Genomic DNA, 17,938 nt, shown 5'->3' with positions numbered 1-17,938 from the left:
TCTCCCGCCCGGCCCAGAAAACAAGCCACTTGGGGAACATAGTACGCTGAGAAATGATCCCTTCAATGTTCAGTATCGGTAAGCATGTACTTGGTTTATCTGACACCCTCTAGATCTCAGCTTCGATCTCACGGGCAGCCTCCTCTTTGGCCCGTAGGAACGGCATATTGTGAATTAGAGCCTGGAGCCATCTGCGGAGGGCCCGCAGCATCCTGGCCCGAGGAGGCTGCCCGTTTGCCGCGTATTGCATCTGTATGTTGATTGCATGGCGCCTAATCACCCGCGCCTCGCGGATAATTTCCCTGCGGGCATTATGGCGCCAGAGTCGAGCTATGTGCAGCCGGGTGAGCAGCTCGAGCTGCTCATTGTTAGGGGCCGGTATCTGCCTAGAATCGGTCATCTTTTGTTGTAGGCTCTGCATAATAGACATTAGTGCCTCAAGCTATTGGCGGAGGTCCCGCAGCATCCTGGCCCGAGAGGCTGCCCGATTGTGGCGTATCGAATTTGGATGTTCACAGCGCGACGGGTGATCATCCGCGCGTTGCGGATGATTGCCCTACGGGCATTATAGCGCCAGGTTCGAACTAGGCGCAGCTCGGTGAGCAGCTCTACCCGTTAATTGTCAGGGGCCGGGGTCTGCCTGGTACCGGGCACTTTTTCTTGTCAGCCTTTGTAATACGGGTGGGAAAATCATCAAAGGGAGGCATGTGTCTCACTTTTCGCGGTTTCGAAGGAAGAGGCTGTAAGCTGGGCCAGCAACTCAAGGGCCTCTCTCTACCGGTGGCCTGAATAGGCCGAGCATCTGCCACCTTTGCTCCTCCTTGTCGCTTTTATTCTTCGTTATTTGTCGCGTATTCGATTTGGATATTGATGGCCCGGCGTGTGATCATCCGCGTCTTTCGGATGATCACCCTGCGCGCATTGTTGCGCCAGCCACAACTTAGGTGCAGCTGGGTCTGCAGCTCTAGCTGCTCGTTGCTCAGGGCTGGAATCGGACAATAATCGACCACCTTTCCATAGTCAGAGTCTTGTTTATGATCAAGTTGGGAGGACGCTGACCTCACTTTCGATAGCTTTGAATTTTGAATTCGCAGCTTCAGAATGGAGACTCTTAGCCTACCGCCTCACGATAGTTGTTCTCTGCTGAAAGGTCGTATATCGTAATTTCTGGGTGCAAAACGCCTGTAAGTATGAGAGGGTTGAACAAGAAAGAAAAGTCCAATGTGGAGGATCTTACCTACCAAAGTAGGTACCTTGAAGTTGGTTCAACGAAGCGCTTTTCACCAACCCCGGTCTGATTCGCCCTATCTCCTCCATTCCAAATCGGGGTAACGTTCGGGGATTGGCCTTTGCTTGATCTTGGGGTGGCCGGCGGGGACTCAGTGTGGTATACACGGTAGGAATTTGCACGGTAGGACGAAGGATTTCCAGAAGGGTTAAACGCGGCGGGTTCTGGATTCGAGGCTTGAGCTAGAGATTTTATTATATATGTATTTGAAAAGCTAGACAGAGTAATATAGTATATATAGTGTCGCCCAAATGTTATGGTAAACTGATATTTAAAATTGTGCTCTACCCAAAGGATGCTTGTTCTGAGTGAGAAGTAAGAAGAAGGTGAGTTTTGACGACTTTATATAGGCAATGGGGCCCCATGACAAACGTCCTGAAAGAAAATGTTACCCTACGCATCCATAAGGCAACAAAGGCACACAGGAACTGAAAATTTCAATGGAAGCTTATACTACTCCTAGTGAAAGTAGAGAATTGCAATCATGGACCATAGGAATAGATGTTTGCTTCAATGTTGCATCCTAGAATTCTGATCACTTTTAGGTCTTATACCCCATATAGACCTTTGTTTTGTTGAATCTGATCTGAACCACAGAGGCACACAGAGAGAATGTGAGGAAGTATTCATTGTCTATCTGCAATAGTAAACCGCTAAGAAGAAATACAAAAGATATCGGCTTTTTGGAGTCATACTTCCTCCCTGTACAAGTCTAAAGCAACTCATAACGGCATTACCCATCTGACGAGATAAGGATATTTGACCTCAACCTTGGTCTCTCTTGTCCCTTTTGGTAGAAGGAGGATGGTTGACAGAAGAAGACGGGATATCAGACTCCGAATCAGATTCAGTGCTTGGTATCCGTTGAGATGATGGGCCCGTCGCTCTAATATTGGATGTTCATTGGCTTTTTGATTGGTTTCAACGGCACCCCTCCCACACAAATGTTCTCCATCGCCTATTGTTGTACGCTGGCCCAGATCTCGTTTTCTAGCTGGCGGGCAGCCTCCTCTTCTGCCCGTAGCATTTGCATGCTACCAATCAGCGCCTGTAGCCATCGCCTGAGCCCCCGTAGCGTCTGGGCACGAGGAGGCTGCCCGTCGGTCTCGCATTGCATTCTAACCTGGTATGCCCGGATTCGGATTGTCCGAGCCTGTCGGATGATCGATCTGCGAGCATGGGCTCGCCAAGTGTTGGCCAGTCGCAGATTGGTGAGCCACTCAAGCTGCTCGTTATCAAGGGCCTGAATGGGCCGAGTGTCGGCCACTTTTCCCGTCAGCTTTGATTTTGCAATGTGGGTATGTAAAGTATTGGGGGACGGTGTGAGTCTCACTTTCCGCAGGTGAAAACGGGGACGCAATAGGAAGCTTTAGATGTGTTGCAATGTTTGTCCTTTGAAACTTTCAGTCATAGGTTCTCGCTTCGCAATCAATGGATATATGTTAGATATAGACGAACGGACTATACCTTTAGTTGTTGTAGTGGATTTCCCTAGTGAGATTGTGGTGAAAATCAGGAGAGAAGTGCAGAGCATCCTAAATGGTAACTGGTATGAAAACCTGCACTTTCACGAGGAAGGGGGCGAGAGCGACTGTCACCCTAAGGAAGGAGCAATGATCGTGAGGTGTAGCTAGCGCCTGTAGCCATAGGTACTAACGAGATCCTGAGTATATTAAGACGGCTTTAAACCCGCCCATATTAATAGAATATATAACTATACAGTGAGTCCTAATTGATAGCAAAGCGATATCTGACAGAAGGCTGATTTGATCATGCTTGAAGTTAAAGGTGTTCAGTGCTACCAAACAAAAGCTGGGGAGAACCAAGAGATCAATGTTCCTGAATTCAATCTATCAAGAGAAGACCTTTAATGCATGGCCCGGAGCAAGCAAGCTAGCGAATGAAGGCTCAGTAAGGCATCTCATCTGAGGATGATGGGATGATTCACTGTGATGAAAGTGTAAAGTGAGGTGCCCTAGGCAGGTGGGTGCGTATGTGCATGACCATTGACTTTTTGACCTGAAATTCTACACGTGGGCCTTGCTAGGTGTCCAGGGATCCAACCAGATCTCTACTTCCGCCTCGCGCGCAGCCTTCTTTCAGGTCGTAAGATCGCCATGTTGCGGACAATGACCTCCAGCAATGGCTGGAGGCGCCATGAGACCCGCGCACTTGGGGGTTTCCCGTGCAGGTTGTGTTGCGTTACCATTTCTTCCATGTGTCGCCTAGTAGTCTTTGCTTGGATAATGATGATCCTGCGAGCATTTGCCAGCCAAGTGTCACCAGGCGCACCTGGGTGAGTAACTCAAGGTGAAGGTCAAAATGGGCCGGGGATCTGCCACTCTTCCTGGTCAGGCCTTTCGATACAATTCAAATTAGATCTTCGAGGGGAGGGCATGTGTCTTGCTTTCCCCGGGGTGAGATGTGGAGATTGTGACGGCAACTATGGCAGGTTGGAAATATTGGAGCTGTATAATGACTATCATTGGCTGACATTTTTACCCTGGACATTGGGAATAGGTTAAGGAAGCGTATCTTTCGAGAATGTTCTTTGGTAATTGTTACGGGTATTATATTCGGCGTGGAAAGAATGTATTAAAGGAAGAGGGGAGTATGGGAGAAGTCACACCGTCTCAGGTGCCGCTTTTAGTCGACATAGAGACCTACGCATACTTAATGTTCTACCAATAAAGTACAGAATATGTACCGATAGATGATAGACAGAGACGGTAATATATTCTTCAATGTTGAATACTCGGTTGGTTTGGATTTCCTCATGTACTTTGTTTAGTCAAGGTTGCTCCAGATCTCTGCCTCGAGCTCACGGGCTGCCTCTTCCTCTACTCGTAAAACCTATATATTGTGAACCAACGCTCCAAGCCACTTGCACAGATGCCATATAACCTGTGGGTGCGCACGTCTGCCGATTATGACGTACTGGCCTCGAATAGGCCGGGCTCGGGCTTGGATCCTCCATGCCTGGCCAACAATGGATTGGGAGCATCCATCCGCGAGGATCGAGTTAGGCGTAGGACCGTGAGCATCTCAAGGCGCTTATCGCTTATGGTCGTGATTGGCCGAGTATGAGCCACTTTTTCTTATTGGCTTCGTAAACACGAAAGACCACCGAGGGGAGGGCAAGTGTCGCACTTTTGGTCGGTTGAGTAGAAGGAGTAGTAGGAGGGTAATTGGGGTGATGATGTCAATTGGACCTATGAAATGCTCAGTCTTAAGTTATTGCATCGTCATAATCATTGGTTATAGGCCAAGGGATCATACCTTTGCTAGCTGAGCCTCGTGTGACAGGCAGTAGATTAAGCTTGGTAAGAATATGTGATAGAGGGCAAAGAGAAATGTATCTTGAAGGATCTGGAATAATTTCTGTGGGAAATCGAAGCCTCGTAGACTCAGGTTAGGTCGAAGTGAGACAACTGCACGGTCTTAAACCTTAGCTTAGGGGAAAAAGGACGTCAGGGATTGCTGCAATGTCGGCTGGTTGTATTATGATCCAGGGGCTTCAACTCTTGCCTTGGTCGTCTATTCAACGCTTCTCGATATGGACGGCTCCAAACACCAGGCGGCCGTTTTTGCAGCTCGTCCTCTCATAACTTCAAGAACAGGCCGCACAGAAGTGTCCATTGTCGCAACATGGATGGGGTGGGGCTGGGCCATCAGGGGCCTCGAGTCAGGAGTTGGTGAACCTTGCACATGTGTATCCTCAAACCTTCTGCTAATCGAAGGTACAGACCAAGCCTTCCTCGTTGTTCAGTTTGTGCACTCAAAACATCCATCCAGATTCCCTCTTCAACCTCACGCATGGCCTGTTCCTCTACTCGCAAGATTTCCATATTCCGCACAAGGGCCTCAAGCAACTGGCGGAGCTCCCAAAACAACCGCGGGTAGGGACGTCGGCCGGTTACGACAAATTCGTTTCAAATAACCCGGGATCGGCTCCGAATAGACCGAGCTCTGCGAATGATGGCTCGGCGAGCATGAACCCGCCAGGATCGACCGATGCGTATCTGCGTGAGGATCTCAAGTTGCTCGTCGCTGGGGGCCGGAATTGGCCTAGTATCACCCACTTTTTCTAGTTAGCTTTGCAAATACAGTTATGAAGGGTCATCGGAGGGAATGTCTCTCACTTTTTGTCTGTTAATAGGGAGGAGTGGTGAGAGGTTTGGTTGTAGTCTCAGTGTTGAACCTATAAAATAATTAGCCTTATCATATTGCTTCGTCACCAATTCTGGTTATATGCCAGAAGATCATACCTTTGCAAGTACTGTCCGTGGTGGAGTTAGTAGGGATAATGAGAGCGTGTTGAAAAGAGAAAAATGGTAGGAGTAGTATATAGGATCTTGAATAATTCTTGCCGCGAGACGCACCTTCCCAGACTCGCGTGCAGGTCGACGTGAGACAACTACACCGGTCTTAGATCTCCTCCTCCAATTCACAGTCACCTGCCTCCCTAGCCGAGAGACTGAGCATCTCGTAAAGGAGGTACGGTACACGTAGGTATAGGTCCCGTAGAGCATGGCGTGAGGGGGCCTGACGATCACTGTAATATCTGGCAATCACCATGTACAGGTAGCACATACTGAGGGACGTCTTATGTACTATTGCCCCTCGATGGTGGTTTCGCACTTTATTCAACTTGGGACAGAATGGCTCTTGCCTCTCGCAAAGAACGAAGCAACAACCTCGTGAATCCCACCACGCAAACCAACGAGCTTATCATCTTCTTTCGCTCAAAGCAGGGTATATCGATGGAATGTGTACTATATAACTACAGAGTAAGCAATGATACACGAGAAAGTACTGGTAGACAGAGGATGAATTGGAAAGTGAATACAGTTGTAAGTGAGAATCACGAAGTACACTCTCACTTGGTAGGGAGCCGACCGATGATGATCCCAACAGAAATAGAAACCAAGGTGAAGACGCATAGCTGTGACATATAGCCGGTCCGTTGGTGGCATCCATGAATATCCAGCTTAGGAGGATTTTAGCACACAAAGGGGCCGTGGTGTTTATCCCACATACTGCCAGATCTCAGGCTCTAATCCACGGTCAATTGCCTCGTCAGGGGAGAGACTCAGCATCTCGTTAAGGAGAAACGCTAGTCGTAGCTCTAGGTTCAATAGGGCATGGCGTGAGGGATCCTGACGAGCAGAGTAATATCTGGCGATAACCATGTGGACGTAGCACATGATTAGAGACGCCTCTTGCATTATCGCGCGCCGACGGTGGTTTCGAGCTTCGCGGCGCTCTTGAAACTGGGAGAGCAGCTCAAGCTGCTCATCATCTGGCACTGGAATTGGAATGTCGGACACTTTATTTTTTGTCAGGTTACGTTGGGGTGCTGTTCAATGAGAGTATGACTTACTCCCGACCTGGTCTCAGGTATGCTAGTTGGTAAGTGAGCTTATGCGTATGATGCGGATGTGAGCCTAGAAAATATCAATTCTTTGTTAGGTCCATCCAATATCGTATATCCTGCTTTTCATGGAAAGGACCGTACCTGCGGTGTGGAATTCGTTGAAGATATGTCAGGATATGAGATATGGAGGAAGAAGAGAAGGAAAAGCGATCATTCCTTGAATAGCAATTCCACGTTTGAAAGCGCGGTCTCACGGGGAAGGCATGATTCTTACCTTACAAAAGGGTTAGGGCACCTGAGGCGTCTGGCACAAGTACTTTTTTGAGATCCTGCGCATCTCTTTCTCTTCTCAATTTACTCTCACCTTCACTATCCTCTCTTCTCAATTTACTCTCACCTTCACTATCCTCTCTTCTGAAGCTACCCTCACCATAACTATCCTTCCTCTTCTTATCTTATTCTGACCATCATTATCCTACAAGTCCCTTTCACCAACACCACAATCTCGAAAGGTATTTCTTAGCCCCAAACTGACATTTGCAATGAGGCAGCAAGTTAATGGAGTGGTTTTCTTAGGTTGAGCATTTCTAAAGCTACCACCATACCCTCTACAGGATCTCCTTCGCCACCACGAAAAGTGAGAAAACATGCCTCCCCTTGATAAATTTCCCACCCGTATTACAAAGGCTGACAGGAACAAGTGCCCGGTGCCAGGCAGATCCCGGCCCCTGGCAATGAGCAGGTCGAGCTGCTTACCCAGCTGCGCCTAGCTCGGACCTGGCGGGATAATGAGCGTAGGGCAATCATCCGCGACGCGCGGATGATTAGACGCCGTGCCGTCAACATCCGAGTTCAATACGCAACGAACGGGCAGCCTCCTCAGGCCAGGATGCTGCGGGGCCTCCGGCAATGGCTTGAGGTTCTAATGTCTATCATGCAGAGCCTACGGGCCGAAGAGGAGGCTGCCCGTGAGATGGAAGCGGAAATCTGGAGGAACGTGGAATAAGCCATTGGGAAGGAGCGTTTCCGTTACCATGTACCGGGCGGAAAGACTTATGTTGCAGCAATGGGTGGTTATGTATTGCTCGGGGATGGATGGTTTGTGGCAAGAACTAGGAACCAATAACGGCTGGACCCGCGCAGCGGCCAACTTAATTTCCGTTATCGCCAAATACAACAATACTGTGCTCGCTAGGCCCCCTCATCCCATGCCCTATTGAACATAGAGCTACCACTGGTGTTTCTCCTTAACGAGATGCTGAGTCTCTCCACCAACGAGGCAATTGACCGTGGATTAGAGAATGGGATCTGGGCATCATGTGGGATAAACACCAGAGTCCCTTTGCATGCTAAAATCCTCCTAAGCTGGATATTCATGGATGCCCCCAAGGGCCCGGCTACATTTGTCAGAGACATGGCCCCTCACCTTGCCTTCGCCTTCTATTGGGATTGTCATTGGTCAGCTCTCTACCAAGCGAGAGTTTACTCTGAGTTTATGCCTGGAAGGATCCAAATCCTACCATCCAGTCAGACCTTGCCACTAATCTATAAGGTCAACGCTAAATCAATCGTCGATTAGCCAATATTTGCGTAGTAGACAGAATGTGAAATGCGCATCCCCACCACAGGTACCGATTAGATATTATGCACGATTGAGGAGTTGATATTCAGGTAAGACAGAAGTAGTATCGCAAAATCAAATGAAATTATTAGGCAATCGTAATAGAATAGCCTCGAAGAAAAGTAAGAGCTAAGAGGGATTTGAAAATGTTTTTGCAGTAACCAGCCTGACACAGGGATTCAGAAAGAAAAGTGCAAAATACAATCATCCTGTAAGTGGGTGCTAATGGTCAAAGGGCCAAAGTAAATCGGGTCTGCTCTACCCTGACATAGAGCACGACTCCTGCGGTTCTACTATTCAAGTTCCATGGTATATGAAAGAGGACCATTGTTTATGTCTAAGAGCATCCGAGATACCATATATGCTTTGCATGACCGCCGGCGATACGTGTGGAAGGGCGCGTTCATGAGGGAGGCAGCACTTTCACCTTGCACAAAGATCAGGGCTGCTGAAGCCTTTGGCAGCAACAATTGTTTAATGTCCTCCACGATACTTCTCTCTCTTTCCTTTCTCCACTCACTCTCACTCCCACTCCCACTCTCACCCAGCAGCTCCACGACCTTCCGCCCATCTCACACCCACAAAAGGTATCCCTTGGGATCTAATCAACACTTCTGATCACGCATTAAGCTAAAAGATATTTCGCAGGTCAGGAGCTCCAACCGTACTATACCTTTTACCGCCTCTTCCTGTGAATATCTGAAAAGTGAGATATATGCCTCCCCTTGACGGTCTCTCCACTTCCCAACCGTATTACGGAGGCTGACAATGGAAAAAGTGGCAGATACTCCGGCACACGAGAACGAGGGCCTCGAGCTGCTGACCCAGCTGCGCATAGGTCGGACCTGGCGTAACAACGCACGCATAGCGATTATCCGTGAGGCCCGGATCGTCAGAAGACGGGCCCGGGATATCAGGCTCCAATTCGAAATCAACGGGCAGCCTCCTAGTGCCCGGATCGTATCGGGACTCCGCCAGTGGCTGGACATTCTCATTCACAATATGAGGATCCTGCGGGCCGAAGGGGAGGCTGCCCGTGAGTTGGAAGCCGATATCTGGCACAATGTGCAATAGCCTATCGGAAAGCAAACCACCCTGCGCACAAACAGTTGCACGGCAGGAATGGCCGAATAGGAGGATTGATCGAGACCAATGGGCGGGACCAAGCCTGTGGGCAAGCCTCATTTATGTACATAACTTACATTTTGCCTCGTATCTTCGCTTGGCAACCAGTCAATATCCAGCCGAAAGGATTCCACATCCCACCATCCAATCAGCCCTTTACACTGATCTATACGGTCAAGTCTAACAAGACTAACAAGATCAATTTCCGATTAACCAAAAGATACTTGCGAAGTGGGACGACATTATGAAAACAGTGCTCTCACCACTTTTATCCATTGAACATTATCGATGACTTGATAATGAATAACGTCGATAGCATGTAACAGCCAAATGGGATTTGAGGATCCCTTCTCTCTCTTTCCTTCCTCAACTTACTCTCACTCTCACTCACCCTCACCCTCACCCTCACCCTCACACTCACCCTCACCCCTCACCCCATACGCTACTCCCCACGCACATCGCTTCCACAAAAGGTATCCCTCGGGCTCAAATCAATATTCGTGTCAAGCCAATAAGCTAATAGAGGTCATTTCGCAGGTCGAGAACCTCAACTTTACCATACCTCTCAATATCTCTTCCCGTGAAATCCTGAAAAGCGAGATATATACGTTCCCTTGATGACCTATTCATTACTAGCCGTATTATAGAAGCTAACAACGAAAAAGTGGCGGATACTCCTCGACCTATTCCGGCCCCTAGTAACGAAGCCCTTGAGCTACTGGCCCAGCTACGCCTAGGTCGGACCTGGCGCAACAGCGCGCGCAGTGCCATTATCCGCGACGCGCGGATAATTAGAAGACAGGCCCGCGAGATCCGAATCCAACACGAGATCAACGGGCAGCCTCCTAATGCCCAGATTGTACGGGGGCTCCGCCAGTGGTGGGAGGTCCTTATTCACAATATGAGGGTCCTACGGGCGGAGGAGGAGGCTGCCCGGGAGATAGAAGCCGATATCTGGAGCGGCGTGGTGTAAGCCTGGAGCCTGGTCTTACATGGGTGGCTGCCTGGTTCGTCAGGCTAGTCCTGCCTGCTTGTTTGTCTACTTCCTGCTTCTCTCAGTCTTCTTCTCTCTCTCTTCCTCCCCCAGTCTTCTGTCAGATAGTCATACAGTCTTTCCACTCTGCTTCCTGTTCTCGTCCCGCCATCACTTGGAAATCATACACCGCGTGACCACCCTCTTTACCACCTTTCCCTGCGCACAAACAGTTACACTAGAGGAATGGCTGAATAGAGGGATTGGGGCTTATTGTGGGGCGGGCCTCATACTGTGGGCCAGACGACTTCGCGTACATACCTAGGTAGCGTGCGTTTCGGCTTTTATGTTTCCTTGGGGACGAATGACCATCCAGCCCTGAAGGGATTTACATCCCGTGATTCGACCAGGTCTTTCCACTGATCTATAAGATCAAATCGAACAAAATCAATTTCTGATTAAGCACAATACTGGCGCAGTAGATAACAATGTGAAAACAGCATTCTCGCCGCTGTTATCCATTAAACATCACACATGATTTTACAATGAATAACCTGAATGAACAGTAAGAGCCAAATGGGGTTGAGAATCCACTCCCGGTAACCAGCCTGATTATAAATGTTCAGAAGAGAGCGTACAAAAGCACAATCCCGCACTGCGAAGGTATAACTAAGTGGCTTCTGGTGGTAAAAGAATCGGGTCTGCTGTACATTGACGTAGAGCGCCACTCATGGAATTCTACTATTCAAGGACCAAGGTATATGAAGGAAGGGCATGTTTTTATCCAAGGCCCTCCGGGCTACCGTACGTAGGCTATCATTTGGAAACTTGACGTTGAGGTTATTCACGTTATTCATAGCGTATCTTCTTCGAAAGTTCCGTGTTATTCCCAATGAAGCACAAACTGTGGTGGACAAGTCTGTCTCTGTCGCTTGTCATGCCGATCCTGCTCTAACACAAGATCACCCATGTCCTGGTTCAGCCGTTGACCAGTGTGTACGCAAGTACTTGGAGAGTAACATCCGACGCCTGATATAGATTCGGGTATTCAGATGTGACTCGGCGAGCGCCCTGGAGTAGGAGGGCTATGATGTCCATCTAATCGTAACCGTCGTCAGCAGGTCATCATCAGTTTTCCAGCGTGAGTGAACACTGTGATCGGTGTCTGGCAGCTCTGAGGTATACATACCCGGCAAAGTAGTGCCCCGAAAATTGTACTTTCCAAGTTTAGCCATAACTTGGTTGTCGTCGGTAATATTCTTACCTTGAGCCTAAGTGCTTCGCACCGAGGCAGCGACCTAGGATCCACGTGGGGTACGGGTTGCTCCTTGCTAGAAGCTGGATTGTTTTGTGGAGTGTTGTCGCATTCACATAAGCGTTGATTATGTTGGAGGAGGAGGTCTTGAGAGGTGTCGGACGGCTGACGTCTTTGGCTGTTTCGGAGTTCCCTTCGGTTAGGATTTTGTAGACTTGGGTAGTTCTAAGCAAGTGCTGATCATATTATCTTGGCGTGAAGATAGGGGTCTTTCTTGTCTACTCCTCTTCCTCGACGCTGGCGGTCATGTTGCTTATCGGCGACTCTTTCAAGACGTTGGGTCGTGGATAGCTGGGCTCAAAAATGGTTGACAGTAAGTGGCTGAGGCGCGCCGGGTTGCGTTTCCTGAACCATCTTTATGGGTTAGAGGAATTATGGCAGAGGGCTAACCACAAGTGGGTTGGAAGAGGATTTTCCTCCATAGTGAGGACTCAGGCAAGGGGTTGAACGAGCTTCAGTGGGGTGGTCGTTAGGATCGGTCTGGTGGAAGGGTCCTATGAGAGTCGAGTCAGCATCGAGGGATTGAGGAGAAACTGGCTTTTCTTGTCGCAGCGTTGACTGAAGTCATCATCTGGGTATGGATATTGATAATTGACGTAGAATCCCCCTTAACGGGGTAGGACAGTGTCGAAGTGGCGCTTGATGGGGTGTTCCTCGGTGGTGAACGTCGTTCACGATGTTTCTGTACCCATTTGTCTCGCCGAGTAGCTCGGAGGTCTGGGTGCATAGTCCGTTCCAGCTGGAAGCAGTTGTATGAGTGTCAATTATGAAGGTGAACAGTTTGTACACGCTACCCTATAAAATATGCAACATCGATTAGCTCCTCATTGTGCCGTGGATCTTGCTCCTTGTCGACGAATCGGGATAATGACGAGAGCCACTCTTAGAATTCTACTAAATTAAAGACGTAGATGTATTAATGAAGAGACTCATTGACATATTGAGCTCCCTAAGCTGCCCTATGCAATGTGTGTCTTTAGAGTTTAGCCTGAACGTCCTTCCGTGTTCTTCTTGTGCTAAATGGCACTATTCCCCTCCATCAGTTCGACAGTAGACGATGGAGGGGGCGGTGCGTGTTCAGCAGATGCCTGGCTTGGAGCCGCCAGGCCATCTTTGTTGGGTGTGATTACGGGATCTTCATCCCAGTCCATGTCAATGTCCTGGTTGTTCGACAGTTCGAGGTGGGGGATCCTTTTACTCGGGCCAGCCGTGTTCCAGAATAGACCTCTCCGTATCACTGTCATGGTCCTCCTCAATCTGTAGAACAGCCGTCTGGTAGCCAGGAACCGCATTCGGACCTCCATTACCCACAGCGCGCTGGGTGTAGTGGCCTGATAGGTGTTTGCAAAGGTGTCACAATGCCGCAAACGCACCACATGATCTGGAAGGCTTCACGCAATATCTCCTCTCGGTGGCGGGCCGTATGGCTGCCCAGTCCCTCAGCTGGGTCAGCTCCTTCAGATCCTCATTGCTGAATACTGGGATATTTGGGTCGTCGGCCACTTTCGACTCGTCAGCTTTGTGTTGAGATAGGGGGCATCGAGGGCAGGGTGGGTATCCCACTATTGAAAAAGCCCAGTAAGTGTGACAGGCTTTGGAAGAACGTTTGTGCGAAGGTCCACCTAGGAAATAACCAGAATTCGTTAGGTCGTCTCTTTACCATCGAGGCTTCTCCTGATCGAATGAATTATACCTTGGTTTTTAGTAGGTGACGGGTGGGACCTAGCAATTCCTCTCGTGGATGAGGAACGTACGACTGTCGACTAGGTAGTCGATGTCCTCAAGTCCACCAATCGTTGAAGGTCTCTGATTTGGTGGATATCGTCTAGTACCGCTGCAAGTTGGCGTAGAGGTCGCCTCCGGGGATAGATGATTTGACCGGGCTGCATGGAGGCGGCACTTATACAGACATCGCATACACCCTCTTCCAGATTTGTCACAGGTAAGGACACCAATTAGTTGGTGCCCCGCCAGATCTCCCATTCCCTCGATCGGTCGCTGTCCTCTTCTTGCTGCAATTCATTCAGACGGTGTATAAGCGTGGCGACAATGTTGCGCAAGTCCCTCATCAGGAGGGTTCCTGCATCCACCCTAACATCCTCGGTGGACCTATACAACAGCCCAGTGAGTAGCTCCATTGCCCGTGTCGCGGCACGCAGTGCGACATACCGGCGATGCCTTCTTCGAGTCGCACGCACCCTTAGACGTGCGAGCACCTCATATTGCTCGTCACTAGGAGTAGGGATTAGGCGTTGGTCGGCCACTATATCTTTGTTAGCTTCAAGTTTAAACCACGGTTGTAAAAGGTGTATTCAGGGGTGTATCTCACTCTTGGAATCTAGTAGGTACTTCAAATGCGTGATATTGATATTTTCTCTGGGAAATACCGCCCTGTAAAGAACTTAGCATATATACACCAGCTTATCGTTTCCAATAAGTATTAGTTATAGGGTCGAGAAAACTTACCTCCTTTAAGGATGTAAGTGCAACAAGAAGAAGTAAAAGAAGAGAGATTAACAGAGAGGGGTTTAAATAGTAATTGCTACCAGAGAAAGCGACTCTTTATGACGGTGAGGCTGCCACCTTCAAGAGGAAGAGGCAACGGCGTTGAAGCCTATAACTAGCCTGTTTTCATACATTGACAATTGAAGTCAAAACGTTATCGAATAGGGGAGTAGCTCAATAATGGTGTCAACGAAAGGAAAGAGGAAAGTGAGATGAAAATGATGCCTATAGGATCCTATAATAAAGGTTCAAAAATAATGAAAGTGTTTTCAATTAGTCAAAAATTGACAATGCCTTGGTGACTAGTAGAAAGTAAACGTCCCTGACTAAAAGAGAATATTTTATTAATTTCCCAGCCTCTGATAAGCAATGGAAGGCTTTCAGAATGCAAAATAATATTCTGTAAGAAACCGACGGCCTTGATGCCATTTATCACGATCTCACACTGCCCCGAATATGTTCTTGCCAGACGTGCGATTGTCTTAGGAATATTCCGAATATAGATGTCTTCCAGAACTGTGTGCTTAGTCCAAGGCCAACCACATATTGTAGGGGGGTCCGAATCTTCTAATCCAGCCCAGGTAAAACGGTCACACTAGCCCCAGACTTGCGAAGGGGTATAGCGGCCAGGGTCAAATGCCTCGTTTTTCAGGCTTTGGTGCCTGATTTTGGCCTGATTTTAGACCGCTTTGCACACCGCTCTATACAATGTATTGTAAATTGAGGCGCACAAATCTCCATATTTTAACATTAAAGCTATTCCCGCCATACAAATCCTCGTTTTTATCAAATTCTAGGCGTTAGCCGACCGTCCGATTCTCCCGTTTTTGAAGCTATTCCGTACTGAGATCTCCAGCGCAGGGATCCCCAGTGCAGAGATCCCCGGTGCGGCTAACAAATACAAGACGGCGGAGGCGAGCTCGATCCCGATCTAAGAGTGCAGAACCAACACGCCGGAGCCAGCGCAGGAGGAGAAGGGTATAGGGATAGCTTCAAAAATGAGGATTTGTATAGGCGGGAATAGCTTCAAAAATAGACATCATTTTGCCTGACATAGAGATTTGCATAGAGACCCGGCCTCAGCGCCTGGAATTGGATGAATCTGGGGATTTGTATTGGCGGGAATAGCTTCATTTTTACTGCTTATATATTTTTAAAGGTGTCCGAGCATCCATCAATGGATGTCCCGCACTACCTTGCTTATTAAGACTCTGTCATTGTAATTCAGGTATCTTAATTTCTGCCAGTTTAGAATCAGGCAAAATAAGCTAAAATCAGGCTAAAATCAGGCATCAATGCCTGGGAAACAAGGCATTTACCCTGGCCGCTATACCCCTTCGCACCCAGACTAGTAGGTATTATAGTTATCGCAAACTAGGAATTTAAAGTACCTGATTATCTGGGATACGGCTATAGTGCGTCCCGGCAATAAGCTTGAATCCTTCGGGCTACTAATGGGGGTAGTTACTTCGTGGTATCGAATATAGGGCTGTGAGCAGTACAATATAACCTACAATCACCGCTTCATTTCCCGAAGGGTGCTACCTAGGTAACTAGACGTGTCGGGTATTACAGACGATTAGATAAAACGTTATGTCAGCAATTTGCCTGGGGGAGCGCACTGAGCTGTAGCAGTTGAAAGAGTAGGACAAATGATTCTTCTTTGGATCTTGGAATTCCGCTGTTGGAACTAAACTATTGGTATATCAAGTCTCGCAATCGCTGTGCTGTTGTGATTGTACTTAGCATAGGCCCCAATCTTGTCGCGGGCTAGTTGTTGGGTTAGCGCGAATGTTGATCGTTACACAAATCGCGAGGATTGTTGTTCCTCCCATAAGCTCTCGCGACGAGCTCTATTACGCTGAATTTCCCGAACTCGGAGCTGCTACTAATCGATGGCACTCGCCCACTGTAAGCCAGCTTTCCGATGCGTTAGACTGTGTGCACACTAGGTTTAGGAATTGCGAATCGAGGGGAGGGTATATTTCACTTACTCGTGCCTCTTCGGAAATCTGTTGTGGGTGTGATAGGAGGGTGGTAAACCTCAATCTGTAAAATAATCAGTCATTGTTAGCTCAAGTGGAGACGGTTAGTGTTTCTTATCTCCCTGTTTTCCTTCAGAATCTTGTTAGTGGGCTAAGTGATCGTACCTTATGGAGACGTTATTTTTGTGGGTTCGGGGTGGGTAGTGAGATCGAGTTCTCTCGGCCACCCCTATACTCTACTGGCAGTTACTAGTATTTGTTGTGGTAGAGACCCCACATGTGGGTCTAGGCCCTCACCCTCTGGTAGTAGATAGCTGTAGTGGGAGCTCGCTTCCTCCCTCCCCAATACAACTCTCTCCTTTCTGCTTCCCTGAACCTACTAGTGTAGCTTCACCAGTATTCCCTTACCAGTAATTACCGCCAGCCAGTGACCTAGTACCCTGGCGAGCAAAACGCGTAGACTAGCGCATCTGACTCCAAATTCTCCGTTCCAATGCACGATCGCGGCATTCCTGAGAACGAAGCCGATTGATTTGCTGAATGAGCACAAGAATCCTCTCATGTGCCAAATAGATAATTGCCACGCCTGAACCGTGCCGGCATAGTATAGGGTTTGTGTGGGTGTGGGCGTCAAGAAAGGCACGTATATCGGATGCCTCCCGATGCACCGCCCGATAAACACGGGCCCGTCTCCTCGCGCGAAGGCGAAGCCGGGTCAGGATTTTGAGCTCCGCATTGTCAAGGGTCGGAATGGGCTGGTAATCGCCCACTTTCGCCTTGTTAGTTTTGTGTTTAGGATATGACTGCGATGGGTGGTGTATCTCACTAGTAGCAGATAGATGTGGTCTATTGCTGATCTTTTGTAACTTGGTGTCCAATAGATGCCTTGCTGTGTAAAGAAAGCGGTACTTGTTAGCCTTTTGTTTGTAGGAAATATCATGAGGACTGGAAATTCACCAATAGTTAGGAAATCCACCTTACGTGTTTGTGGTTTCGAGGTTGCAGGGGAAGTAAAATGGGAAGTGCGAATGATGAAGAAGGAATCCTAAGGACCGTACTGGAAGAGCATCAAATAGCAATCCCTACGAGAAAGGTGCGACTATCATCCCTAGAAGGACCATGGCTGGCAAATATCTCATTCAGCATTACCCACAGTCAGAAGTCAACCTTGGGACCTTCTTATAACTTATATAATTTGGACATTCGATATACTGATATAAATATATAGAAGGTAAGGCATACATGATGGCAAAAGGATATTGGTTTTAGAGCCGGGTGAGGAATGATATCAACGAAAAGCAAGAGCGATCTGAGATTTAGCAATGTCGGTGAGGCCTGAATGAAAGGATCAAAAACTGTTATTTGATTCCTCTAGAATCATTAGGCGTTGGGCTGGGTAGTAGTAGAAAAGGCAAAGGAATGCATTGTTGCCTAGGTTCACTAATCCACTACGTAGTTAGTACAGGAAAAGATGATATAGGGTTCGGTTGTTGACTGAGCGACGTGTAATGCAAGCTCGAAAAGCGCCTTAGCCCCGAATGAGAGACACAGGACGCGTTCGTCGGGGTCTGCCACGTGCTAATCGTTGCCCGAGTCATTATGAGGCGTTGCAGCCTTCTCACAGCTGACACTGCGGAGTTCAACTGTTTGCAGGACTGGCCTATAGGCGATAGGGCCTCGAGGTTCCCTAGCGTGTGAGCCTCTTCATGTAATGCCATTTGCTGAACGTGGAGTCTCCGTGACGTCCCA

At 48.4% G+C, this 17,938-nt stretch overlaps 8 protein-coding genes across 8 annotated transcripts; 3 read left to right on the top strand and 5 right to left on the bottom strand.

Moving 5' to 3' along the window:
- Positions 1–109: 109 nt before the first annotated feature.
- N7489_005696 (uncharacterized protein) lies at positions 110–400 on the bottom strand (the record flags this gene model as incomplete). Its single annotated transcript, XM_056711448.1, has 1 exon — positions 110–400. One exon carries the CDS (start codon positions 398–400, stop codon positions 110–112), a length of 291 nt encoding a protein of 96 aa, XP_056569869.1.
- A 4,804-nt stretch (positions 401–5,204) lies between these two features.
- Positions 5,205–5,820, bottom strand: N7489_005695 (uncharacterized protein; the record flags this gene model as incomplete). Its single annotated transcript, XM_056711447.1, has 2 exons — positions 5,205–5,375; positions 5,671–5,820. 2 exons carry the CDS (start codon positions 5,818–5,820, stop codon positions 5,205–5,207), a joined length of 321 nt encoding a protein of 106 aa, XP_056569868.1.
- A 495-nt stretch (positions 5,821–6,315) lies between these two features.
- N7489_005694 (uncharacterized protein) lies at positions 6,316–7,098 on the bottom strand (the record flags this gene model as incomplete). Its single annotated transcript, XM_056711446.1, has 3 exons — positions 6,316–6,647; positions 6,672–6,678; positions 7,063–7,098. The coding sequence occupies 3 exons, from the start codon at positions 7,096–7,098 to the stop codon at positions 6,316–6,318; spliced, it is 375 nt and encodes a 124-aa protein (XP_056569867.1).
- A 109-nt stretch (positions 7,099–7,207) lies between these two features.
- N7489_005693 (uncharacterized protein) lies at positions 7,208–7,671 on the top strand (the record flags this gene model as incomplete). Its single annotated transcript, XM_056711445.1, has 2 exons — positions 7,208–7,219; positions 7,360–7,671. 2 exons carry the CDS (start codon positions 7,208–7,210, stop codon positions 7,669–7,671), a joined length of 324 nt encoding a protein of 107 aa, XP_056569866.1.
- A 1,383-nt stretch (positions 7,672–9,054) lies between these two features.
- Positions 9,055–9,360, top strand: N7489_005692 (uncharacterized protein; the record flags this gene model as incomplete). The annotated part of the gene is made up of 1 exon (XM_056711444.1): positions 9,055–9,360. One exon carries the CDS (start codon positions 9,055–9,057, stop codon positions 9,358–9,360), a length of 306 nt encoding a protein of 101 aa, XP_056569865.1.
- A 381-nt stretch (positions 9,361–9,741) lies between these two features.
- N7489_005691 (uncharacterized protein) lies at positions 9,742–10,384 on the top strand (the record flags this gene model as incomplete). Its single annotated transcript, XM_056711443.1, has 2 exons — positions 9,742–9,884; positions 10,048–10,384. The coding sequence occupies 2 exons, from the start codon at positions 9,742–9,744 to the stop codon at positions 10,382–10,384; spliced, it is 480 nt and encodes a 159-aa protein (XP_056569864.1).
- A 2,331-nt stretch (positions 10,385–12,715) lies between these two features.
- On the bottom strand, positions 12,716–13,003 carry N7489_005690 (uncharacterized protein; the record flags this gene model as incomplete). The annotated part of the gene is made up of 1 exon (XM_056711442.1): positions 12,716–13,003. One exon carries the CDS (start codon positions 13,001–13,003, stop codon positions 12,716–12,718), a length of 288 nt encoding a protein of 95 aa, XP_056569863.1.
- A 651-nt stretch (positions 13,004–13,654) lies between these two features.
- N7489_005689 (uncharacterized protein) lies at positions 13,655–13,837 on the bottom strand (the record flags this gene model as incomplete). The annotated part of the gene is made up of 1 exon (XM_056711441.1): positions 13,655–13,837. The coding sequence occupies one exon, from the start codon at positions 13,835–13,837 to the stop codon at positions 13,655–13,657; it is 183 nt and encodes a 60-aa protein (XP_056569862.1).
- Between the last annotated feature and the right edge of the window lie 4,101 nt (positions 13,838–17,938).

The sequence above is a fragment of the Penicillium chrysogenum genome (assembly GCF_028827035.1).
Source record: "Penicillium chrysogenum strain IBT 35668 chromosome Unknown utg000002l_segment0_segment0, whole genome shotgun sequence".
Taxonomy (NCBI): Eukaryota; Fungi; Ascomycota; class Eurotiomycetes; order Eurotiales; family Aspergillaceae; genus Penicillium; species Penicillium chrysogenum.
The sequence above is the reverse complement of the archived record's forward strand: the minus strand, read 5'-3'. Positions and strand labels throughout refer to the sequence as shown.